Consider the following 19,885-nt stretch of genomic DNA (forward strand, 5'->3'; position numbering starts at 1 on the left):
TTGTTATCAGTATAAAAGACACCTGTCCACAACCTCAAACAGTCACACTCCAAACTCCACTATGGCCAAGACCAAAGAGCTGTCAAAGGACACCAGAAACAGAATTGTAGACCTGCACCAGGCTGGGAAGACTGAATCTGCAATAGGTAAGCAGCTTGGTTTGAAGAAATCAACTGTGGGAGCAATTATTAAGAAATGGAAGACATACAAGACCACTGATAATCTGCCTCGATCTGGGGCTCCACGCAAGATCTCACCCCGTGGGGTCAAAATGATCACAAGAACGGTGAGCAAAAATCCCAGAACCACACGGGGGGACGTAGTGAATGACCTGCAGAGAGCTGGGACCAAAATAACAAAGCCTACCATCAGTAACACAATGCCGCCAGGGACTTAAATCCCGCAGTGCCAGACGTGTCCCCCTGCTTAAGCCAGTACATGTCCAGGCCCGTCTGAAGTTTGCTAGAGAGCATTTGGATGATCCAGAAGAAGATTGGGAGAATGTCATATGGTCAGATGAAACCAAAATATAACTTTTTGGTAAAAACTCAACTCGTCGTATTTGGAGGACAAAGAATGCTGAGTTGCATCCAAAGAACACCATACCTACTGTGAAGCATGGGGGTGGAAACATCATGCTTTGGGGCTGTTTTTCTGCAAAGGGACCAGTACGACTGATCCGTGTAAAGGAAAGAATGAATGGGGCCATGTATCGTGAGATTTTGAGTGAAAACCTCCTTCCATCAGCAAGGGCATTGAAGATTAAACATGGCTGGGTCTTTCAGCATGACAATGATCCCAAACACACCGCCCGGACAACGAAGGAGTGGCTTCGTAAGAAGCATTTCAAGGTCCTGGAGTGGCCTAGCCAGTCTCCAGATCTCAACCCCATAGAAAATCTTTGGAGGGAGTTGAAAGTCCATGTTGCCCAGCAACAGCCCCAAAACATCACTGCTCTCGAGGAGATCTGCATGGAGGAATGGGCCAAAATACCATCAACAGTGTGTGAAAACCTTGTGAAGATTTACAGAAATGTTTGACCTCTGTCATTGCCAACAAAGGGTATATAACAAAGTATTGAGATAAACTTTGTTATTGACCAAATACTTATTATCCACCATAATTTGCAAATAAATTCATAGAAAATGCTACAATGTGATTTTCTGGATTCTGAGTTGAAGTGTACCTATGATGAACAATACAGGCCTCTCTCATCTTTTTAAGTGGGAAAACTTGCACAATTGGTGGCTGACTGAATACTATTTTTGCCCCACTGTATATATAATTCCACACTATGAGGTTGGAATAATACTGTGAAATTGTGAAAATTAGAATAGCCTTTTAGTGTAAGAGCTGTTTTAAAGACTGTTTTGGTGGGATGGAGTTTGAGTGCCTGGTGTAATCACCTGGCAGTAAATGAGTTAATAGACCAATAAGAAAGAGAGTTCCAAATCTCTTTGCCAATAACAGATAGTTTTCAGTTTGCCCCTCCCCAGTCAGACCACTCCCAGACTGCCCTATCAGAAGTATTGCTTGAGAAATTGCTGTTTGCTAATCTTTGCTAAGAAACTATGTATGTTTTTTTGTTGTTGACAATTTTAATAGAAAACAATCACACTAAGGTACTTAATGGTTACCCAGAAATTATTTAATATTGAGATGTAATGTAAGTGGCTGCATTGGACCTTTAAAGCAACGCTTGAGCACGGGGTATGATCAAATATGCATAATTCACAGTATTTGTAAGCAAGAGCATTAAGCCTCCTTCTCAACTGGTTAAGAGGCTGCTTTGGGAGGTCAAGCTTTCATTCCTGTTCAGCTGAATCATTTCCCACTTAGATGTGCTTAATGTGCTGTTGTCATTATTACAAAGAAAACTATAATACTATTTTTGTAATGCATAATAACACACACCAAGCCAACTGTGTGTAATTACGAGCTGGTTGTGAGTGTTTCTCGCAGGCTACAAGGTGGGAGTAATTATGTTTTCAAAATGTTGGAAGTGAAAACAGAGCAAAATGTTAGGAAGATTGGAGACTGAACTCTACAAACAGATGTATACATCTAAGGCTAACAGTATGGATGATTTAGATCAAGAGAGCCCGTACGGATGACTGAATATCAATATCATGTCACCCTAGATGTAAACACTCACAGGGCAGACAGACACGCATACACGCATTGACGAAAAGCACACACAACACAAATCTATTTGACCAATACATTGAAATGTAATATATGTGGATGAGAGACCTCGTTTCAATAGGGGCTAACTTTATCAAGCTGCTGTATATAGTCATCCAAAAGGTTTAGAAAAGCATAAAGCATAAGCCATATTCCCTAACGTTGCAACTTGATCCCACAACCAAACAATTCATATATCATCTTTTTCTGAGTTCACAAGTTCAAAGCCCCTAAAGACAAGCACCCCCAACACATTAGTGAGAACAATCCAAGAGAGCTGCATTGTGCTACTGTTCACAATAAGCTACCAGTCAAAGTTGCCATAATGATGCATTTATGGAAAACTTTGCACCACATTAATAGCTGATGAGTTCCAGCCGTAGTGCCGTAGTCTGGGTCCAGCAGGGGCTTGACTGATTGACAATATTGCTTGAGGTTATTCCTTTATCCCACTAGCTGATAATAAACAGTGGTTGTTAAGCCTTGCTCCAGTACGGACGGCAGTGTGTAAAACACAATGCACCTCTTCTGCAGTGAAGTGTGAACATTCAATTAAATGTGGAGGAGGAGCCTTTGTGAGAGGGGGAAAGGGAAGGGTTGAACTGAGAGAGAGAGAGAGAGAGAGAGAGAGAGAGAGAGAGAGAGAGAGAGAGAGAGAGAGAGAGAGAGAGAGAGAGAGGGAGGGAGGGAGGGAGGGAGGGAGGGAGGGAGGGAGGGAGGGAGGGAGGGAGGGAGGGAGGGAGGGAGGGAGGGAGGGAGGGAGGGAGGGAGGGAGGGAGGGAGGGAGGGAGAGGAAGAGAGGGAGAGAGAGATATCCAGGCAGAATATCAATGTGCAACGGAGGAGAGGGAGGAGAGAGAGAGCTCAGGCTATGGAGCAGATATTAGCATGAGCAGCATTGTTTTTCTGTTGAGGGTAGCAGGACACAACAAACATAAACAGGACATTTGAACAACGGATATATAGTTTGCCAGTAATCCTGGTAAGTAAAAATCACCCTAAATACATCTACTTCTAATTTGCATGATGTGTCTACATTCATACACAAACGCCTTCAAATATTTAGAAAGCAATTCTTCTAAAGGTTTCAAATGCATTTACCATATTCTGTTGTGAGGAGGTGCATAACAGCCGACCACTGGAATGTGGGATGCTAGATGGAAATGAACTACTCTTACTGTTACAATGAGAATGTGCTTCAGAAGTTTGGTTACATGTTGTCTGTGTCTTCACCTTCATTTTGTTTAATTACATTTGTTCATTATAAACATATTTATTCCACTGATCTACACTCACCGGACAGTTTATTAGGTACACCCTTCTGGTACCGGGTCGGACCCCCCTTGCCTCCAGAACAGCCTGAATTCTATGGGGAATTCTACAAGGTGTCAGAAACGCTCCACCGGGATGTTGGTCCATGCTGATGCGATGGCATCACGCAGTTTCTGCAGATGGGCCAGCAGTATACTCATGCTGCAAACAGCCCATTCCATCTCATCCCAAAGATGCCCTATAGAGTTGAGCTCTGGGGACTGAGCAAGCCACTCAAGTAAACTGGACTCGCTGTCATGTTCCAAGCGACGTATTTCCACTCCTCAATTGTCCAGTGTTGATGATCACATGTCCACTGGAGCTGCTTCTTCTTGTTTTTAGCTGAGTGGAACTCGGTGTGGTCGTCTGCTGCAATTGCACATCCGTGACAAGGAAAAGCAGAAAATTGTATGTTTATTATATCCTGTCATTTACCCTCCTCTTATGGTCCAACACTGCTGTAATTCCACACAAAACCATCATCATGACTCAAGATGAGAGGCAAATTCTGCATCCTCTCCAACTGTTGGTTCACACACGCTAAGGGATTAGCTCGATAGCTCTTCTAGCTCGTCCTCTCTGCCTGCCTCTCAGGCTGGCTGTCATGCTGCTCTTCCTGTCAGCCAGCTCAAATGACATGGCTGTCATGCTGCTCTTCCTGTCAGCCAGCTCAAATGACATGTATGTCAAGATTGTTTCCCCCTGGGAGTTTGGCTTGCTGAGGAGCTGAGTCTGGGCTCTGACTCTTGACAACAGGAGTGGTGAGACGCCTCTTGGAAATGGAATATAGATCGTAGCGGTAAAGCTAAAGTGGTAGGCTAGAGAGCATTGATTTAAATACCAGAACTACTTACTTATTGTTTCATACAACTCCATTGAGGATACCTCAGAGTTTATTTTAAATAATTTGGTGTATTTCACATAACCGCCCTCCCTCTTTTGGTAATCGGCCATTAGCCACAGAGTTATGTTGACAGTTTGCTTTTTCATTATTATTCAAGGTCACATATTGGCAATGTGTGGAGAACAGTGGGCAAAGGCAGCCTACTGTGATTACAAATGTGATGTTGTGTTAGGAAAATCTATGTTTTCATTATTGGGTATATTCAATTTAATCCTGTTCTCCAAAAGCCTCATTTGGAATAAAAGGGCACAATACTGTACATGTAAAATTCCTATTTTCTTTGTATTTGATTATGGAAGATTTGAGGTATGTTTGTGACGTGTTTGGATGTGCTCGTTCCACTATGTTTGCTTCTTTGTGTTTGTGTTCCCAGGTTGAGTCAGTGTTTGCCACTGTAATTGTCATCTCCCAGATATTCCAATTAGATTTAATATGGAGTCTGTAAGAGATTTAATAGGTGGTAGAAAGACAGTGTTTAGAGAGAGACTGTTTCCCATTCCTATCAGCCAGAAAGCATTCAGTGAATGAGACCTTTTAAAGGGGGTTTCCTGTATGCTATAGTACTGCTCCAAGGCCAATATGAGAAATATGTAAGAAGAGTCAACCATAGTAGTACATCGCCCCTGGAGCAAATTAGGGCACATCGACAGATTTTTCACCTTGTCGGCTCAGGTTTTCCGACCAGCAACCTTTCGGTCACTGGCTCCAACGTGCTAACCGCTAGGCTTTCAAATACCTGACTTTCAGCGGATGTAATAATAATTTGACAGTGATTTGACAAAATATTATTTTTAAGGCTTTCACGGTCCCGAAATTAACCCACAGAGATCAAGCCAATGGCATGCAATTGAAAGGGTGGGAAAGGCAGGATGCTGCACACTGACAAATCACCAGATGTACTTTCATATCACCCTTAATATAGTAGGACTTATGAACGATTTGGGAAGAATCCAAGTCGTTTGTTTTAAGACAATATGAATGCGCTACGGAGCCTTTACAGTTGTCGTTATTTTAACGTGGGACTTGAATCCTCTGTCACAAATATGTAAAACTGTAATAACAATAATGTCGCATCAGACCAATCATGACAGCAGATGACAGCTTGGCAACCGACTTAGCAGTCATGTCACAACCTAATAGGATCCCCAGCCAATTAGTTGGCTGAAACAATACTCTCTGTCATGGCTATTTAAAGTTGGTTACAGCACCTGTCGTCTTGACATCTGACTTGTCATGTTCATGGTACGGTAGAGATCAGTCAGTCCTGTGCTGGATCAGGTCCAGTTTTGTTATGAGGAGCGATGGGTCTGGCGTAGGCTGATGGAGATCTATGAGGTGGAGGTGTATGGCGGTACAGCTCTGCTTTGAGAAATGTGGGTTTTCTAAGAGCTGTCAAGTTGATGCTAGACAAGTACAATCCAAGCCAACAGATTTATTGTAACCTATTTTTCCTGTGGTTTAATGGTATAACTGATAACAAATCTCTGATAACAAGTAGGTTTTGGACCTCAGTGGAAGTAGAGCAAACTAGCTTAACCGAACCCTACACAATAACTGTAAAATCTACAACACCATCAATGTTTTACTCCTTTCATGATATATCCCGATAGTGACATAGCGTAGCAAAAATATGAATTACAGTGAGTGAAATGGTGGATTGCACGAGCAGCTTCTGCTGTATTTTGGAGGATGAGCCATACTTTGTCCAGAGTGGCACTTACAGCAAGTGCCAATTTACCAACACTCATCGTTGGTCCAACATGAACATTGAACAGGAAAAATAGAGTGAGAATGGTCCAATGATGTCAGTATGCATGGTCCTCATATATAGACTGATTTACTATCTGCATGGTGTTAGGAAGTACAGTATGCATGTTTATTTCTAGTGTAGTTCACAAATAATGACTGCAGAACTGTAGACTCAAACAAGCCTCCACTGTATAGGCCTACCTTAAGCTTTCATACAGTACAATGTAATCACTCTCATACTAACAAATCAACTTCTGCATCATCTTTCATGGTTTCGTCTGAATCTGCATTTGAATAATATTAGTGATTGTGTATGTGTGTCATGTCATTTCAACCATTTCCATTAAAACGTGGGCATCGTTGAAACGTTATTGAGGCACACTCCAAAGCCATTGTGCTGGCAAGGCCTACTGTAATCACATGTGATCTGATATGCTGATTTCATCAGTATGTAAAACCAAACTCGTTTTGTTTTTTTGCCCTAGCACTACATGGCTGATTCAAATAATCAAAGCTTAAATGATGACTTGAATATATCAGCATCTCTCCCTACTCAATTTTTAATAGACCTTGCTGCTGGTATGGCTTAGCAGCCAATGGATGTGTGCATCTTCATGCTATGAGGATAAATGCAAGAGGATAACCAGGTCACTTTGGGTGGGAAGGCTATAGAAAAGACACAAGCGGAGTGGACAGGTCTCTTGGGTAGTCTGAGCATGCATCGGCTCCCTGTTATGAAAATACATGGTTGTCTTTTTAAAATTTGTATCCTCACAGTTGGAACACAATCCACCATTCTTGTCAAATAAAACATCCAAAAGGAAATAGTTGCTCAAATTTGCGCAATGTGGGATTCAGGACATGAGACATAGTAGAAATTTATGTGTTATGAGAAATATTTAACGAACTTTCCTCCCTATCCTCGTGGTTTGAACATTTGAATGAACTGGTTTTAAAACATTTGTGAATATATAAGTTTATAAATGATCAGTATTGTGTTCCCTAAAGTCCCTGTAGCCCCATTGCAGTCATAATTCAACAGCATTAACCACATCGTGTACTTCTCTCATTCTCTTCCAGAACTTCTAAAATACTCTCAAAATGTCAGATCTGGAAGACTTCAGCAAAACAGCAGGGCACTGGAACACATCGGACAGCTACCAGCTGAATCCCACCAGTGTGATCGTGCCCGTTGTGTTCTCGCTCATATTCCTGCTGGGGACCATTGGGAACAGTCTGGTTCTGGCCGTCCTCCTCCGCAGCGGCCAGGTGGGATACAACACCACCAACCTGTTCATTCTCAACCTCAGCGTGGCCGACTTCTTCTTCATCATTTTCTGCGTGCCTTTCCAAGCCACCATCTACTCCCTGGAGGGCTGGGTGTTCGGCTCCTTCATGTGCAAGGTGGTCCACTTCTTCATCAACCTCACCATGTACGCCAGCAGCTTCACGCTGGCCGCCGTCTCGGTTGACAGGTATGTACACTGTAGCTCTTGTTGGCTAATGTCTCATTTAACATTTAAAAAAATTCAAAACATTGAAATACTCTATACAAATGTTTCTACATGCATACAAATTCCATAAGGAAGATCTTAATGATCATTTAGGGGTTAACTACTTCTTTATGGCTCATAACGAGGAGCTGATAGGAATATACTTCATTTGTGAAATATTTTGTCATTTATATTCAGTTGAGTTCTAACCGAAAGCACAGAGACATAACCTGTGCTGCAGCTCTAAAGGTCAATGCCAATTATAGTACAGAGTTCTATTGCCAAGGTCACTATTTCCCTCACCTCATTAAAGTCCAGCACACTTCCTCTCTATACAAGCGCCCAATACTCTCTCTACAGAAGAGGATGGACGCTCATTTAGCAAAGCACACGGCAGTAACCTATACTGTAGTCATCCACTGGTCATTATTACAAAACCACCTTAACATTTTCACAGGGAGATAGGGAGAATGCTGTTCAGGCATTTCTTTTTTGGCAACCCTGTTGGTCACGTTAATTGAAACCCAGTATTCATGTGATCAAGGGAAGGGCATTTTATCTGCATTAAAATGTGGAAATGAAAGAGTAGGTCTTGACCTGAAATTGAGGCTGAATCTGTGACTGAGTACAGTAAAAGACCACTAATGTGTTATCCCTACATGAAATGTCTTTCCTGCATAAATGGTTGATTCTGCAGGGCCCTCGCTATGCTCAGACTAGTGAAAATAGCTGGTCTTTTTTTTCTTACATTAAATAAGGGAGCAGAAACCCTGGTGTTGTTTACCTTTTGTAGGGGAACATTCATTTGATAGATGTCCTCTATGTGAAAAAGCATCAGCATCCACTCAGGCTTCAGCTGAGACCTAGAATACCCAGCAGCAATTATTTCACTGCCAGCTTGGGATGAGCAATATACACACACACTGTTTGCCCGTTCATTAGTTCCATTTGCAGCACCAATGTGCTTCTTGTCTATTAACCCCCAGAAGCAAGCGCTCATAATATTTGTATGTCTTTGTGCAAGCAACACAACAGTAAAAACAATTAATTCCATTTAGAAGGTGGAGTGTAATGAAATCCCAGTTGACTTGCAATTACACATATAAAGCAAACAATATACAATGAGTGTACAAAACATTAGGAACACCTGCTCTTTCCATGACATAGACTGACCAGGTGAATCCAAGTGGAAGCTATGATCCCTTATTGATGTAACTTGTTAAATCCACTTCAATCAGTGTAGATGTAGGGGAGGAGGCAGGTTAAAGAAGGATTTTAAGCCTAGACACAATTGAGACGTGGATTGTGTGTGTGCCATTCAGAGTGTGAATGGGCGAGACAAAATGTTTAAGTGTCTTTGAATGGGATATGACGGTAGGTGCCAGGTCCACCGGTTTGTGTCAAGATCTGCAATGCTTCTGGGTTTTTCATGACCATGAGTTTCCCGTGTGTAACAAGAATGGTCCACCACCTAAAGTACATCCAGTCAACTTGGCACAACTATGGGGAGGATTGGAGTCAACATGGGCCAGCATCCCTGTGGAACTCATTCGAAACCTTGTAGAGTCCATGTCCCGAAGAATTTAGGTTATTCTGAGGGCAAAATGGTGGGTGGGGTAAAACTCAATATTAGAAAGGTTTGTACACTCAGTGTATATTGATTCATGGCATTATGTTTTAATACAATATGTAACTAAGTCTTTCTGTTTGGTCTAGGTATCTGGCCATTCGCTACCCTCTTCGCTCTAGAGAGTTGAGAACGCCCTGTAATGCCGTGGTTGCCATGGTAGTCATCTGGGGACTATCATTGATCTTCGCAGGACCGTATTTGAGCTACTATGACCTCATAGATTACGCCAACAGTAACGTTTGTGTTCCAGGTTGGGAGGAGTACAACCGCAAGGTGCTGGATACTTGCACCTTTGTGTTTGGTTATGTGATCCCTGTGCTCATCGTGAGCCTGTCCTACACCAGAACCATCAAGTACCTGTGGACTGCTGTGGACCCTCTGGACGGGATGTCGGAGTCCAAGAGGGCTAAGCGCAAAGTCACCAAAATGATCATCATCGTCACAGTGCTCTTCTGCTTATGCTGGCTGCCCTATCATGTGGTGATCCTATGCTATCTGTACGGAGACTTCCCCTTCAACCAGACCACATACGCATTCAGGATCCTCTCTCACTGCATGGCCTACGCCAACTCCTGCCTCAACCCCATTGTGTACGCCTTGGTGTCCAAGCACTTTCGCAAAGGTTTCAAGAAGGTGTTCAGCTGCATTCTCAGTAAGAACGGCAGGAACAAAGTGCATGTGGTACATGTGGCCAACACAGTGCCTGGGTTCCAGGCGGGGTCCACAGAAGTGTCACAAATGAATGAGGACAATGTACGACAAAATGACTGTGAGATGAGCAGCCGGCCCATCGCCGAGCCGAGGGAAGCAACTATAAGCCATTTCCAGAAACAGCCTTGAATGATGAGGCCTATGGTAAAGGACTGTGCAGATTGCCTTATCACAAATACTTTGCTTTCCAACCTCAAAGGGAAACTCAATGATGACAGTATCTCGGTTTTTGAGATGGTGACAACTGAGAATTTGATGAGAGGGTAAAGAGAGCATGATCCTTAAAAAAACAAACATGAGAATGGTTCAAATAGAGAATTATAAATTAGACTACTAGTCATTTAATTTATGGGTTGCACCTATGTTTCATCACAATATTGGTTTGAACATTTGTTTTAGAACTGATGCCGACTGAGCATTCTACTCTATGCATTATCAATGAGCGCTGAGGAAGATATCATCAAGTGCATTACAATGGCTTGGAAATACAATTACATTTCAAATTAATTAGTAGGAAAACCTTTTGTCATCATTTTGATGTCATCAGATGGACTTGCAGAATAACGTTAGCTAGCAAGCTAAGATTGAGTGGAGATCACCGGATTTTAGCTAGCTAAGTTTAGCATTGCTAGCTATTTTCAACAAACTTTGCTAGCTAATGACAACATTACCCTCTGTCTAAAGTACATTTTATGAAATGATAATGATGGCATAGTTGTGTCCTACTAAATATTTGCAACGTCATTGTAATTTAGATGAAGCAGTCATTTCCCTACGTTCAGAATGAATGTGTTTAATCTCAAGAGGGCGGCTTGAGAATGCTCATAACAATGGCATGACGCGACCGAGTGATGGAGGTGCAACCTACAAATAGGATCTCTATAGGTTCAAATGTATTAGGCTGGTGGTGGTATCTTTTTGCTTTGCACATATTTGTATTTTTCGCATGATTCTCTCTGATGTTTACTGAACTCAGTCACTTAAGAGTTGTGTTGCTGTTGTAAATGCCATGCTGCTACCTATATTATCCTTTATGGCCTCTATTCACTTGTATTATCTAATCTGTCTGTTAAACTCTATGAAGTCAAATGTCTCTTTTCTCTGTTTGCTTTCTTCACTTTCCTAGTTTCCCCTTTTCTAGTTGAGTCTCCTTAAAAGCTTGTATACTACCTCACTGCTGTGTTAAACTACCCTGCCTCTCATGTTCTTACTCTCCCTCTCATTTAGAAATTCCAAGAAATGCAATTTTCCACCAGCAGGACTGATTTTCCTGCAAAAGGCCAGAACAGAAAGGTGTATATTTTATATTTAGAACTCTCCTTTATACCCTGCAATTTTGTCAAAATGCAATGTGCTTTCTGTATTATTTGTTTTCGCCTTTGTGACACTTCCTTATGTCTGTACTTTATGTACTTCTCTAACTTGTTTATGTGTATTGGATGAGATTATGTATTTGGTTAAATATTGGCTAAACATTTTAGAAGTGGATGTAAATATCAATTAACAAATAAAATGTTTTTTTTTTGTCGCGGTCTTTAATGCTATTATTGGTAACATATCAAACCCTAATCCTAGCTTCATGTGCACAACCCTGGGTTCAACCCTAAACCTAGACATATCCCTATGTAGTTTTTTATGAAAGGTACGTTCGTGTAATGTAGCTATTCATAAGCAATGCGTTTAAACTAAGACAAACAAATATTGTGTGTTCTAAACATTCAAGCTCTAACAGACCATGCTTTAAAAGCTCAATTGGTTCAGCTTATTAACATGAAACAAATAGCTTACCACCTCATGGGTATCTTAGCCCATATGCTGTAGATTTTCAACATCTCTAACTTCTCAGTATGACTAATTAAAAGCAAATTCCGCCTGGAGGAATAACAATTGCTTTCATGGGAATTGCTTTTTATCCCTACATGGGATTTCAGTCCCTACATCAGTATTCATAAGTACAGTACTGAGATGTTTAGAAAAGCAATAAGGAGTTGTAACAGTCTCATTACAGCTCATTGTGTTCTTTGCTATGCTAGGTTTGGCAACATGCACACTACCCCACCTAAAAGCCAGGGTGGAGTATGTGTCCTTTTCTTGTTCACCCATTAATAATAGGAGGAAACACACGTGACACACACTTCACATTAGAAACGCTTTGTGTGTTCGTTTTGAGAACCTTCATTGGTAAAAAGGTAGAGGGACAACAATGCTCTAAAGTGGTCAGTATCACACATCATGTATTCTGAAGGTTGGAAAATATAATGAGCTAATCCGATCTCAATAGAAGACAGCAACTATTATCATGCCAAGAGTAGAACTAATTTACATTGCAAGACATGAGGAGCCTCAATTAGCTAAATCCCATTTCAGGTATCCTATATGTCTAATAAAATGACTGTTATCATAGTAACAGTCACAGGTTCAGTCTCACCCAATTCTGATGAAGCGTTTTCTAAGACCTTTCTAGTCTGGCTCACCATCCTACACATTTTATAATTGTCTCTCCAAATGGTGGTTCGATACATCCACCTACTCCATTGATCCTATTCTTCCGGTGGCAGGCAATAATTTTCCATGTTTCATTCACTGGCATTACAATGAGTACAGACAGTAAATATAATTATTGAACTACAGGCTCTCTGTTTGCACTGATATGATTACAGAAAGGCATTGTTTGTTTTTTGAGGATTTTTCAATGACGCTCTATAAGGCTCAGTACTTGTTTCTGAATTGTCGTGGTAACCAATCAATAAGCCTGCAGCCTCCCTTGTCCTCAGAGCGCTTACCCTCATCTGTTTCACACCTTGTAGCGTTACATCCTTGAATGCATCTGACCACGTTTGTACATGGAATAAATATGAAGCTGTGTGAAGATAGAGCACACAGTGCTGTGCGTGCACACAAAATAAGATTATTTTTCTCCATTAAAGCCAGTTGAGGCTGCTGAGGGGAGGACGGTTCATACTAAAGGCAGGAATGGAGTCAACGGAATGGTATCAACCACATGGAAACCACGTCTGATACCATTCCATTGACTCCACTCTAGCCATTATTATGAGCCGTCCTCCCCTCAGCAGCCTCCACTGATTCAGGCCTAACTGTTCTTGGCAGATAGTTCCTTTTCTTCTAGGAAGTAACTCATACTGTAGTAGAATATCAAGGAAAGCAGCAAGAGAGAGTGAGAGAGCAAGAAAGGGGAGAAAGAGGGAGCCCCCAGAGATCCTTGCATCTCTGGAATTTGATCTGGGAGCAGGCAGCATTTGCATACAGGAGTTGCCTCTGCTTCACTTTGAAGGAGCTCCTGATTAAAGAATAAAGCTTGTAAAGAAGAAAGTCAAATGTAATTATCATGCATAGACATTACAGAATGACTCTGGCCAATGTGTGCTACACGAAAGCAACGTTATGCATAAACAGCATGATTTTGACTCATTAGTGTATCATCATCATGGTGGGAGTGCATTCCTTAATGTAATCACGCTGTAAGGCATTTCAATCGGAAATGTAGCTTGTCACACCCAAAACTCAAAGCAAGCAATTAAGACTGGGATGAAAGCTTTTATTTTGGCACACGGTAATTGACAAACATCTGCCAATTGTACAGTGGTGGTACAAGATGTGAAGTTAAATAGAGAGTGGTTTGTCTCTACGAATTCGTCCCTGAGATGTGTTCCCTGACTCATTGTTGGGATAACTCTATTGTGCGTGAAGACTTCCTCCATCCCAGAATGACGCAGCTCGGACACAATGTCCTGGATTTGTATATTGAAAAAAGACAGAGTTTCAAATCCATGTCCACCGCACCAGCTGAGTCAAGAATCAAGTGCCTTACTGTTTGACATTGTCCAACTTCAATCTGTGGGCAGATGATACAACTACAATGAGTTATCTTTCAAAGACAACTTCATTGGTATCCTAAAATGTCCAATATTACCAAACTAGAAGCAGGATAATGAAACATTTGTGACAAACAAATTAAATGTGTTCCCGACAAACTGGCAAAAGGTCTGGTCTTTCATTTTATGAACTGTTTTATCTTCCAGCAGGTCAATACTCCATCTAATTGTCTTTTTAATTGAAAAATACGTCATTGTCTCTCACCACAGAGAGTTACTAACTCCTCAAGACCCTTATTTAAGACACTTAAAGTTTTAATATCAGGCTACCCCTTATTGCTTTAAGCCTCAGACACTGTTTTCTTGAAGAAGAATTTAGTGGTTAGTGATTAATAGTTTCATTTGTATGGTTTCAGGCTTGTACTGAATTGAATCTGTTCTTATGTAACAGTCTCTCCTCTCTCATGAGCATTACAGACATTATTTAGCTTGGGTGATAAAGTGTGGGCCAACTGGGTGGATTACAAACATACCCTAAGTGTATATAGGGAATATGCTGTTAGATTATCTCTTGAAAGAAGATGTGAAATACGTAGTAATGTGTTGTAATTACTGATGATCCAAGGAAAAGTCATAGAGGTGAGTGGACAAACCATAACCTCCATTTCCCCCAGAACCCATCTGCAGTGTAGACACTTCCTGTGAAGATGATCATAGCAGAGCAGAAAGTCTAGAGGAGTGGAGTGCTTTAGTCATGGCCTTGATGCTGTTTAAACCCCTCCGTTCCCAAAACCTGTGGGTGTCAAGCAGCAGTAAACGTGATCCATGAGACTTCAGCCTCCGGTTGCTATGACTCAGGGTAGAATTAACTCTAATAACAATTTGGAACATAAATAGACGTTTGAAAAAAACTCACCCCAGTTACTTCTTAGCACGATATAGACTGTTCTTTTTAAAGCCCTTTTGCTTGACATGGATCTAAGAAAGTCAGGCAGAACAGACTACACACACGCATGCACGGACACACACACACTTTCATTCTCTAAAATAAGGGACTTAATCATTTCCAACACTCAGCAGGCAGTTAGCAAGCTCCATCTCTGCTTTTGATATATCCTATATCTGGTATATGACAGTTTATAGCGGTCTCCACTTGGTCATTTTGTACACATGTATACATTCGATTTTCTGTGACTACTACATGTGTCTGTCTCATTGATATCAAATTATTAGAGGTTTGCAAGTTGTTTTTTGAAATAGGTTACTGTAATTATGTCTACGACCACTGCGCATCCTGCGCGTAATGGTTATATGAGCAGGTGTTCCAACAGTTTCCAACACAGGGCCTAATATTTCCACTCTGGTTGTGTCTGTTCATTAGTAATTCCAGCTCAGGGCTGGTGTCTGCATAGGGGATGTAATCCACACCCACGGATTCCATTTATTATCCTCCTCGCTCCCTGCAAAAGAAGCCTTGTCCTACTGCAACAGATGTAGGCCTAATTAGAAAGGCACCAGGCATATTAATGGTAGGAAACATTTACAAATTAAAAGGTTTCTCTGGGCAAGAGTGCTTGTTCAATCCAATATGTGAAATCAAACAAGGACTGTGGAAACATCCAACAACAATCCAACAAGAACTACATGGCTGGCTGAAGGACGGAGCTTGAAGAATGTGCTTAGGCTTAAAATGCTGCCAAGTGTGCCTACGGACCCTTAAAGGAAATACAGTATACTTAACCCCTACTTCCTGATAGTGGTGCTGTGAGTCCCTCTTGACTATCAAATATCTAGAATATTGAAAACACCAATAGGCAAGGTTGGCATGGACAGATCATCTATTAAAGGGAAATCAATGGTTGGGTCAAGAGAGGGTAATGCCAGGGAGTTGGATATATGGTTTGAGATTGACAAAGCACAGGTTAATCTAAGGACCGTGAGGAATTAGCTTAGAATTAGGAATTAGAATACTAGAATACTAGGTCATGAACCTCCTTATGATGATATAAAAGGTCAGACATTTTGGTAAGGGAATTGTTAAGCCATTGGTCAGCCAGTGCTGTAATAAGATGCTATGTAAAACAACTCATGTTTATTTGCTAGCTAGCCAGAAGGTTTAAGTGGAATGATTCCCCCCCCCAAAATAAAATCAAATGACCTACATTCCATACAAACAATGGAGTCAATTCACAGCCATACACTGCTGAAATTAGTTGACAGGACTTAGAAAACTTGTAAATGCAACCAGTATCAATATTGTATCATAGTATACCACACAGCTTTTCAAGAAAACAAACATTGAGACATTTATAGTCTGTTTACATATATTTTACAGGCTATTTATACCAAACATTGGTATAAAAATGGTGTAAACCGTACGTATAATGATATGACAATATTCTGGCTTGACAATAATTCTGTTGCACAATTTCTGTTACATCGCATGCCCAGGGGTGTCACTTCGGTATGGCAGAGTATGGCAGTCGCCTTACCCTAGCTCAGCACCAACAATTTAAAATAGGCTACTAAAATCATTCCAATCCCGATTAAAAGGCAAATGCAGTTTAGCAGTAATAGTGGGCTGGTTTATGGACCATGCAGATAACTCAGAGCAGGACAGGAAGGTTGTTTGGCCGGCTAGCTGGCTTTAGGCCTATGGACAGCACATTGACACAGCTCTGCAGTGAGTGAACTTTTCTCTCAAAACAGTGCAGATCTGGAAGATGTCTCTAGATGGCTAGATAACTGCTGTTTGACTTGACATGAAACTAGACTTTTTGATCCCGGTGCTGAGCTAGTGCGCATAGCAGAGAATTGCTGTATGACGGGTTTGTAGAATGTTAAGTCTCCTGTCGACTGAGGTGAAGAAAGTTACAGTAGCCAAGGTGATAATGGCTGGAGTAAATTTGGGTTGTTTTTTTTTGTTCTCCAAAATGCATTTTAGAGTTTTGAATTGTGTAGAAATGCAGTAAATGAGCTTGAACTTTATAAACCCCACCCCCTGCCATACCCTAGGTTTAGCTGAAATGACACCCCTGCACATGCCTTGCTTTTATTTCCCTGCATCAGTAAAAGAAGGAATGCATCACCTATGCCTCTACTGCCATTCATTCCAATTAGACTGGTTTGGATTTCTGCCTGACCACAATGGCTGCCATTTTCATACCATTCTGGAACTTTGAGGGTTTATAACATAGCGCCTCTAGTAATTTAATCGGATCTTTATAATAATAATAGCACTTTTCGTACAGATTCTCAGTCACACACAAAAAAAAAGATGTCAGGGAGCTGGTCTTCCACAGCTGGATGATGATGCAGTTCTGTACAGGAGAAGCTTGAGTCAAGCTGGTGTCGATGGGCCAGCTAGGGAGTAAGATTATTCAGACAGGCAGGACCGGAGCTATTCATCAGGCACCTTTGTCTCTTCACAGCGACTCCTCCTCCGCGGTCGGAACAGATTCACCACTGAGAAGTGTAGCACCCACCTGGGTGATGCTTCGTCAGCTATAAGCGCCTTAGAGACCACCACACGTCAGCAGTAATCAGCAACAGTCTCCTACAAGGCGAGCCTCTGCCATCCCCTCACAGTCCTTCCAGAAACCTGGGCAGGTGGAACAAACAGCCGGTGCATCATTGAAATTTAGATTAGCCAGCTAATGTTAGCTAGCTAGCTATAGCTAAGTAAACAGACTTGTCATAGTCAATCCTGTAAATCCATGGGTTAACACCAGATATTGTAGCTCAAGGTTATCAACCACCCCCCAAATAAAAATAAAAAAACATTCTTCAAAAATCACTTAAAAAATAACAACAGTAGGTACAATATTGACAGAGCTCTCCGTTGTACAAGGCTTTGGATTCTTCTCGGCATGATCCTGCCATCGCTGTTTGATGAGCATTGAAACGTATTCTTGTTTAAAGAGAATTGAAAAGAGTTGCGTTAGTAGGTGTATTTTCTCTATTTTATATGGTGAAGGCTGCAGTCTTCACAGGGAGTACGAGTTACTTACAGGTCCACAAATCAATGATTATGCATTTTTTATGCTGCATGTGGTCTTTCCCTTTCACCTCTGAGCAAGATAACAGTGTAGGATTACTGTATACTGAGGACAACACATAGGCTGATAAAAATCTAGTCACAGATTAGAATTTTGAGCAGATGTTACATTTTATATAGACCTCAACATTTGCAAAGAAACCCAGATGAATGCAGTTTACGGCTGGAGTATCAATGTTTTAGACAAGCAGATTTTTGGATAATGTTAACTTTTCCTAATTCTCCACTTTACATTTGTTACTGTTCATTTTTCGCCTAGACATGGCTGTGACATCCCAAAGCCCTTGATTGCTTTCTGTCTGGATCTCTAGCACTGTGAAAATCAAAGGCAGCGGCATGGTGAGGAAAATACACACACACACACACACACACACACACACACACACACACACACACACACACAATGAATGAATGCATTCTGCAGACAACAGGCTGGAAGCCATATCTATACATTTCTGATGAACGTGAGGAAAGGCCTCAATGGGGATCCACACAAAATAAAATCTGAAAAGTATGCATTAGTATGCTTTACCATAACGCCGCTATTTACATATGAAGGCCACATGCCAAATACAGCATATAAAGGCTGTGTAGTATAATTGACCTCCATATGATTCCTAGAGTATTGTTTGGTCTCAAACAAACACGTAACAAAAACACAGGGTTGAAACCCAAACAAAAGAGCAAGGAGTACCTTGAATAAATAACACACGCACACGATGATTAACACACAGACCCGTAATCATCTGCGCAGTCCACAAGGGCACGAAAGCCCAAAACACACAGCACAGCTACTCACATGCACCAACGGACATTGTAAAATAATCGACAAGACCATGGAAACCAAAGGGCACATATATACAAATATGAATCAGTGGGAATAGGGGACAGGTGTGCGTGATGAAAGTTCCGGAGGGATCTGTGACAGTACACCCCCCCCCCCCCCCCCCCCAACCAGCAGTGCAATGACACCGGCCTCAAGGCTGATCACAGGAACGTAGTGTGGGTTGATCAGGACCTGATGCAGCTGCTGAAGTTCCGTTGTCATTGGACAGATCAGTAGCAGTGGCGTCGGACGGTCCGGTTGTGGCGGCATCGGACGGGTCAGTTGTAGCTGCTGAAGTTGCGTCGTCGGACGGACTCGTTGTGGTGACGTCAGACGACCCAGTTGCAGGGTCGTTGGACAGGCCATTCCCGCTGTCTCCCTCAATGGTCGATTATTCTGTCACGTTGGTAACAATGATTCAGGAGACAGGCGCAGGAATGCGTATAGGGTTTTTTATTCAGCCCAGTATGCCATGTAAAGGCCAGCAGCATACCACCCTGCTTACCACTGCTGGCTTGCTTCTGAAGCTAAGCAGGGTTGGTCCTGGTCAGTACCTGGATGGGAGACCAGATGCTGCTGCTGGAAGTGGTGTTGGAGGGCCAGTAAGAGGCACTCTTTCCTCTGGTCTAAAAAAATATCCCAATGCACCAGGGCAGTGATTGGAGACACTGCCCTGTGTAGGGTGCAGTCTTTCGGATGGGATGTTAAATGGGTGTCCTGACTCTCTGAGGTCATTAAAGATCCCATGGCACTTATTGTAAGAGTAGGGGTCCTGGCTAAATTCCCAATCAAACCATCATGGTCACCTAATAATCCCCAGTTTTCAATTGGATCATTCATCCCTCTCCCCTGTAACTATTCCCCAGGTTGTTGCTGCAAATGAGAACGTGTTCTCAGTCAACTTACCTGGTAAAATAACAGATAAATAAAATAATTCAAAAGGCATGGGGACTTCCACCGAAGGTGGCTCCTCTCCCTGTTCGGGCGCGCCGGTTGTTGTCACCGGTCTACAAGCTGCCACCTTTTTCTTTTCTGTTGGTTTTGTCTTGATTGTTTTCACCTGTTTCTTATTTTGGTTCATCAATGGTCTATTTAAACTTCCAGTGCCCGCCTGCTTTTGTGCGGGCTTATTCCTACTGTCAGTGGTGAAGTTGTTTTTCTCCTGGGTAATTTGTTGTATGTTATTT

At 41.9% G+C, this 19,885-nt stretch overlaps 1 protein-coding gene across 1 annotated transcript; it reads left to right on the forward strand.

Annotated features, from left to right (window-relative positions):
• Nucleotides 1-2,973: 2,973 nt before the first annotated feature.
• Nucleotides 2,974-11,508, forward strand: LOC109897301 (galanin receptor type 2). The gene is made up of 3 exons (XM_031834086.1): nt 2,974-3,166; nt 7,229-7,623; nt 9,358-11,508. Exons 2-3 carry the CDS (start codon nt 7,250-7,252, stop codon nt 10,109-10,111), a joined length of 1,128 nt encoding a protein of 375 aa, XP_031689946.1. The 5' UTR covers nt 2,974-3,166; nt 7,229-7,249; the 3' UTR covers nt 10,112-11,508.
• Nucleotides 11,509-19,885: the final 8,377 nt, after the last annotated feature.

Source organism: Oncorhynchus kisutch, linkage group LG10, assembly GCF_002021735.2.
Source record: "Oncorhynchus kisutch isolate 150728-3 linkage group LG10, Okis_V2, whole genome shotgun sequence".
Lineage (NCBI taxonomy): Eukaryota > Metazoa > Chordata > Actinopteri > Salmoniformes > Salmonidae > Oncorhynchus > Oncorhynchus kisutch.

Excerpts from the sequence above, each read along its gene's own strand:
- LOC109897301 (XM_031834086.1), top strand. The coding sequence starts at position 7,250 with ATGTCAGATCTGGAAGACTTCAGCAAAACAGCAGGGCACTGGAACACA. Across the intron at positions 7,624-9,357 it reads GCCGCCGTCTCGGTTGACAG|GTATCTGGCCATTCGCTACC; the intron begins GTATGTACACTG and ends TGTTTGGTCTAG.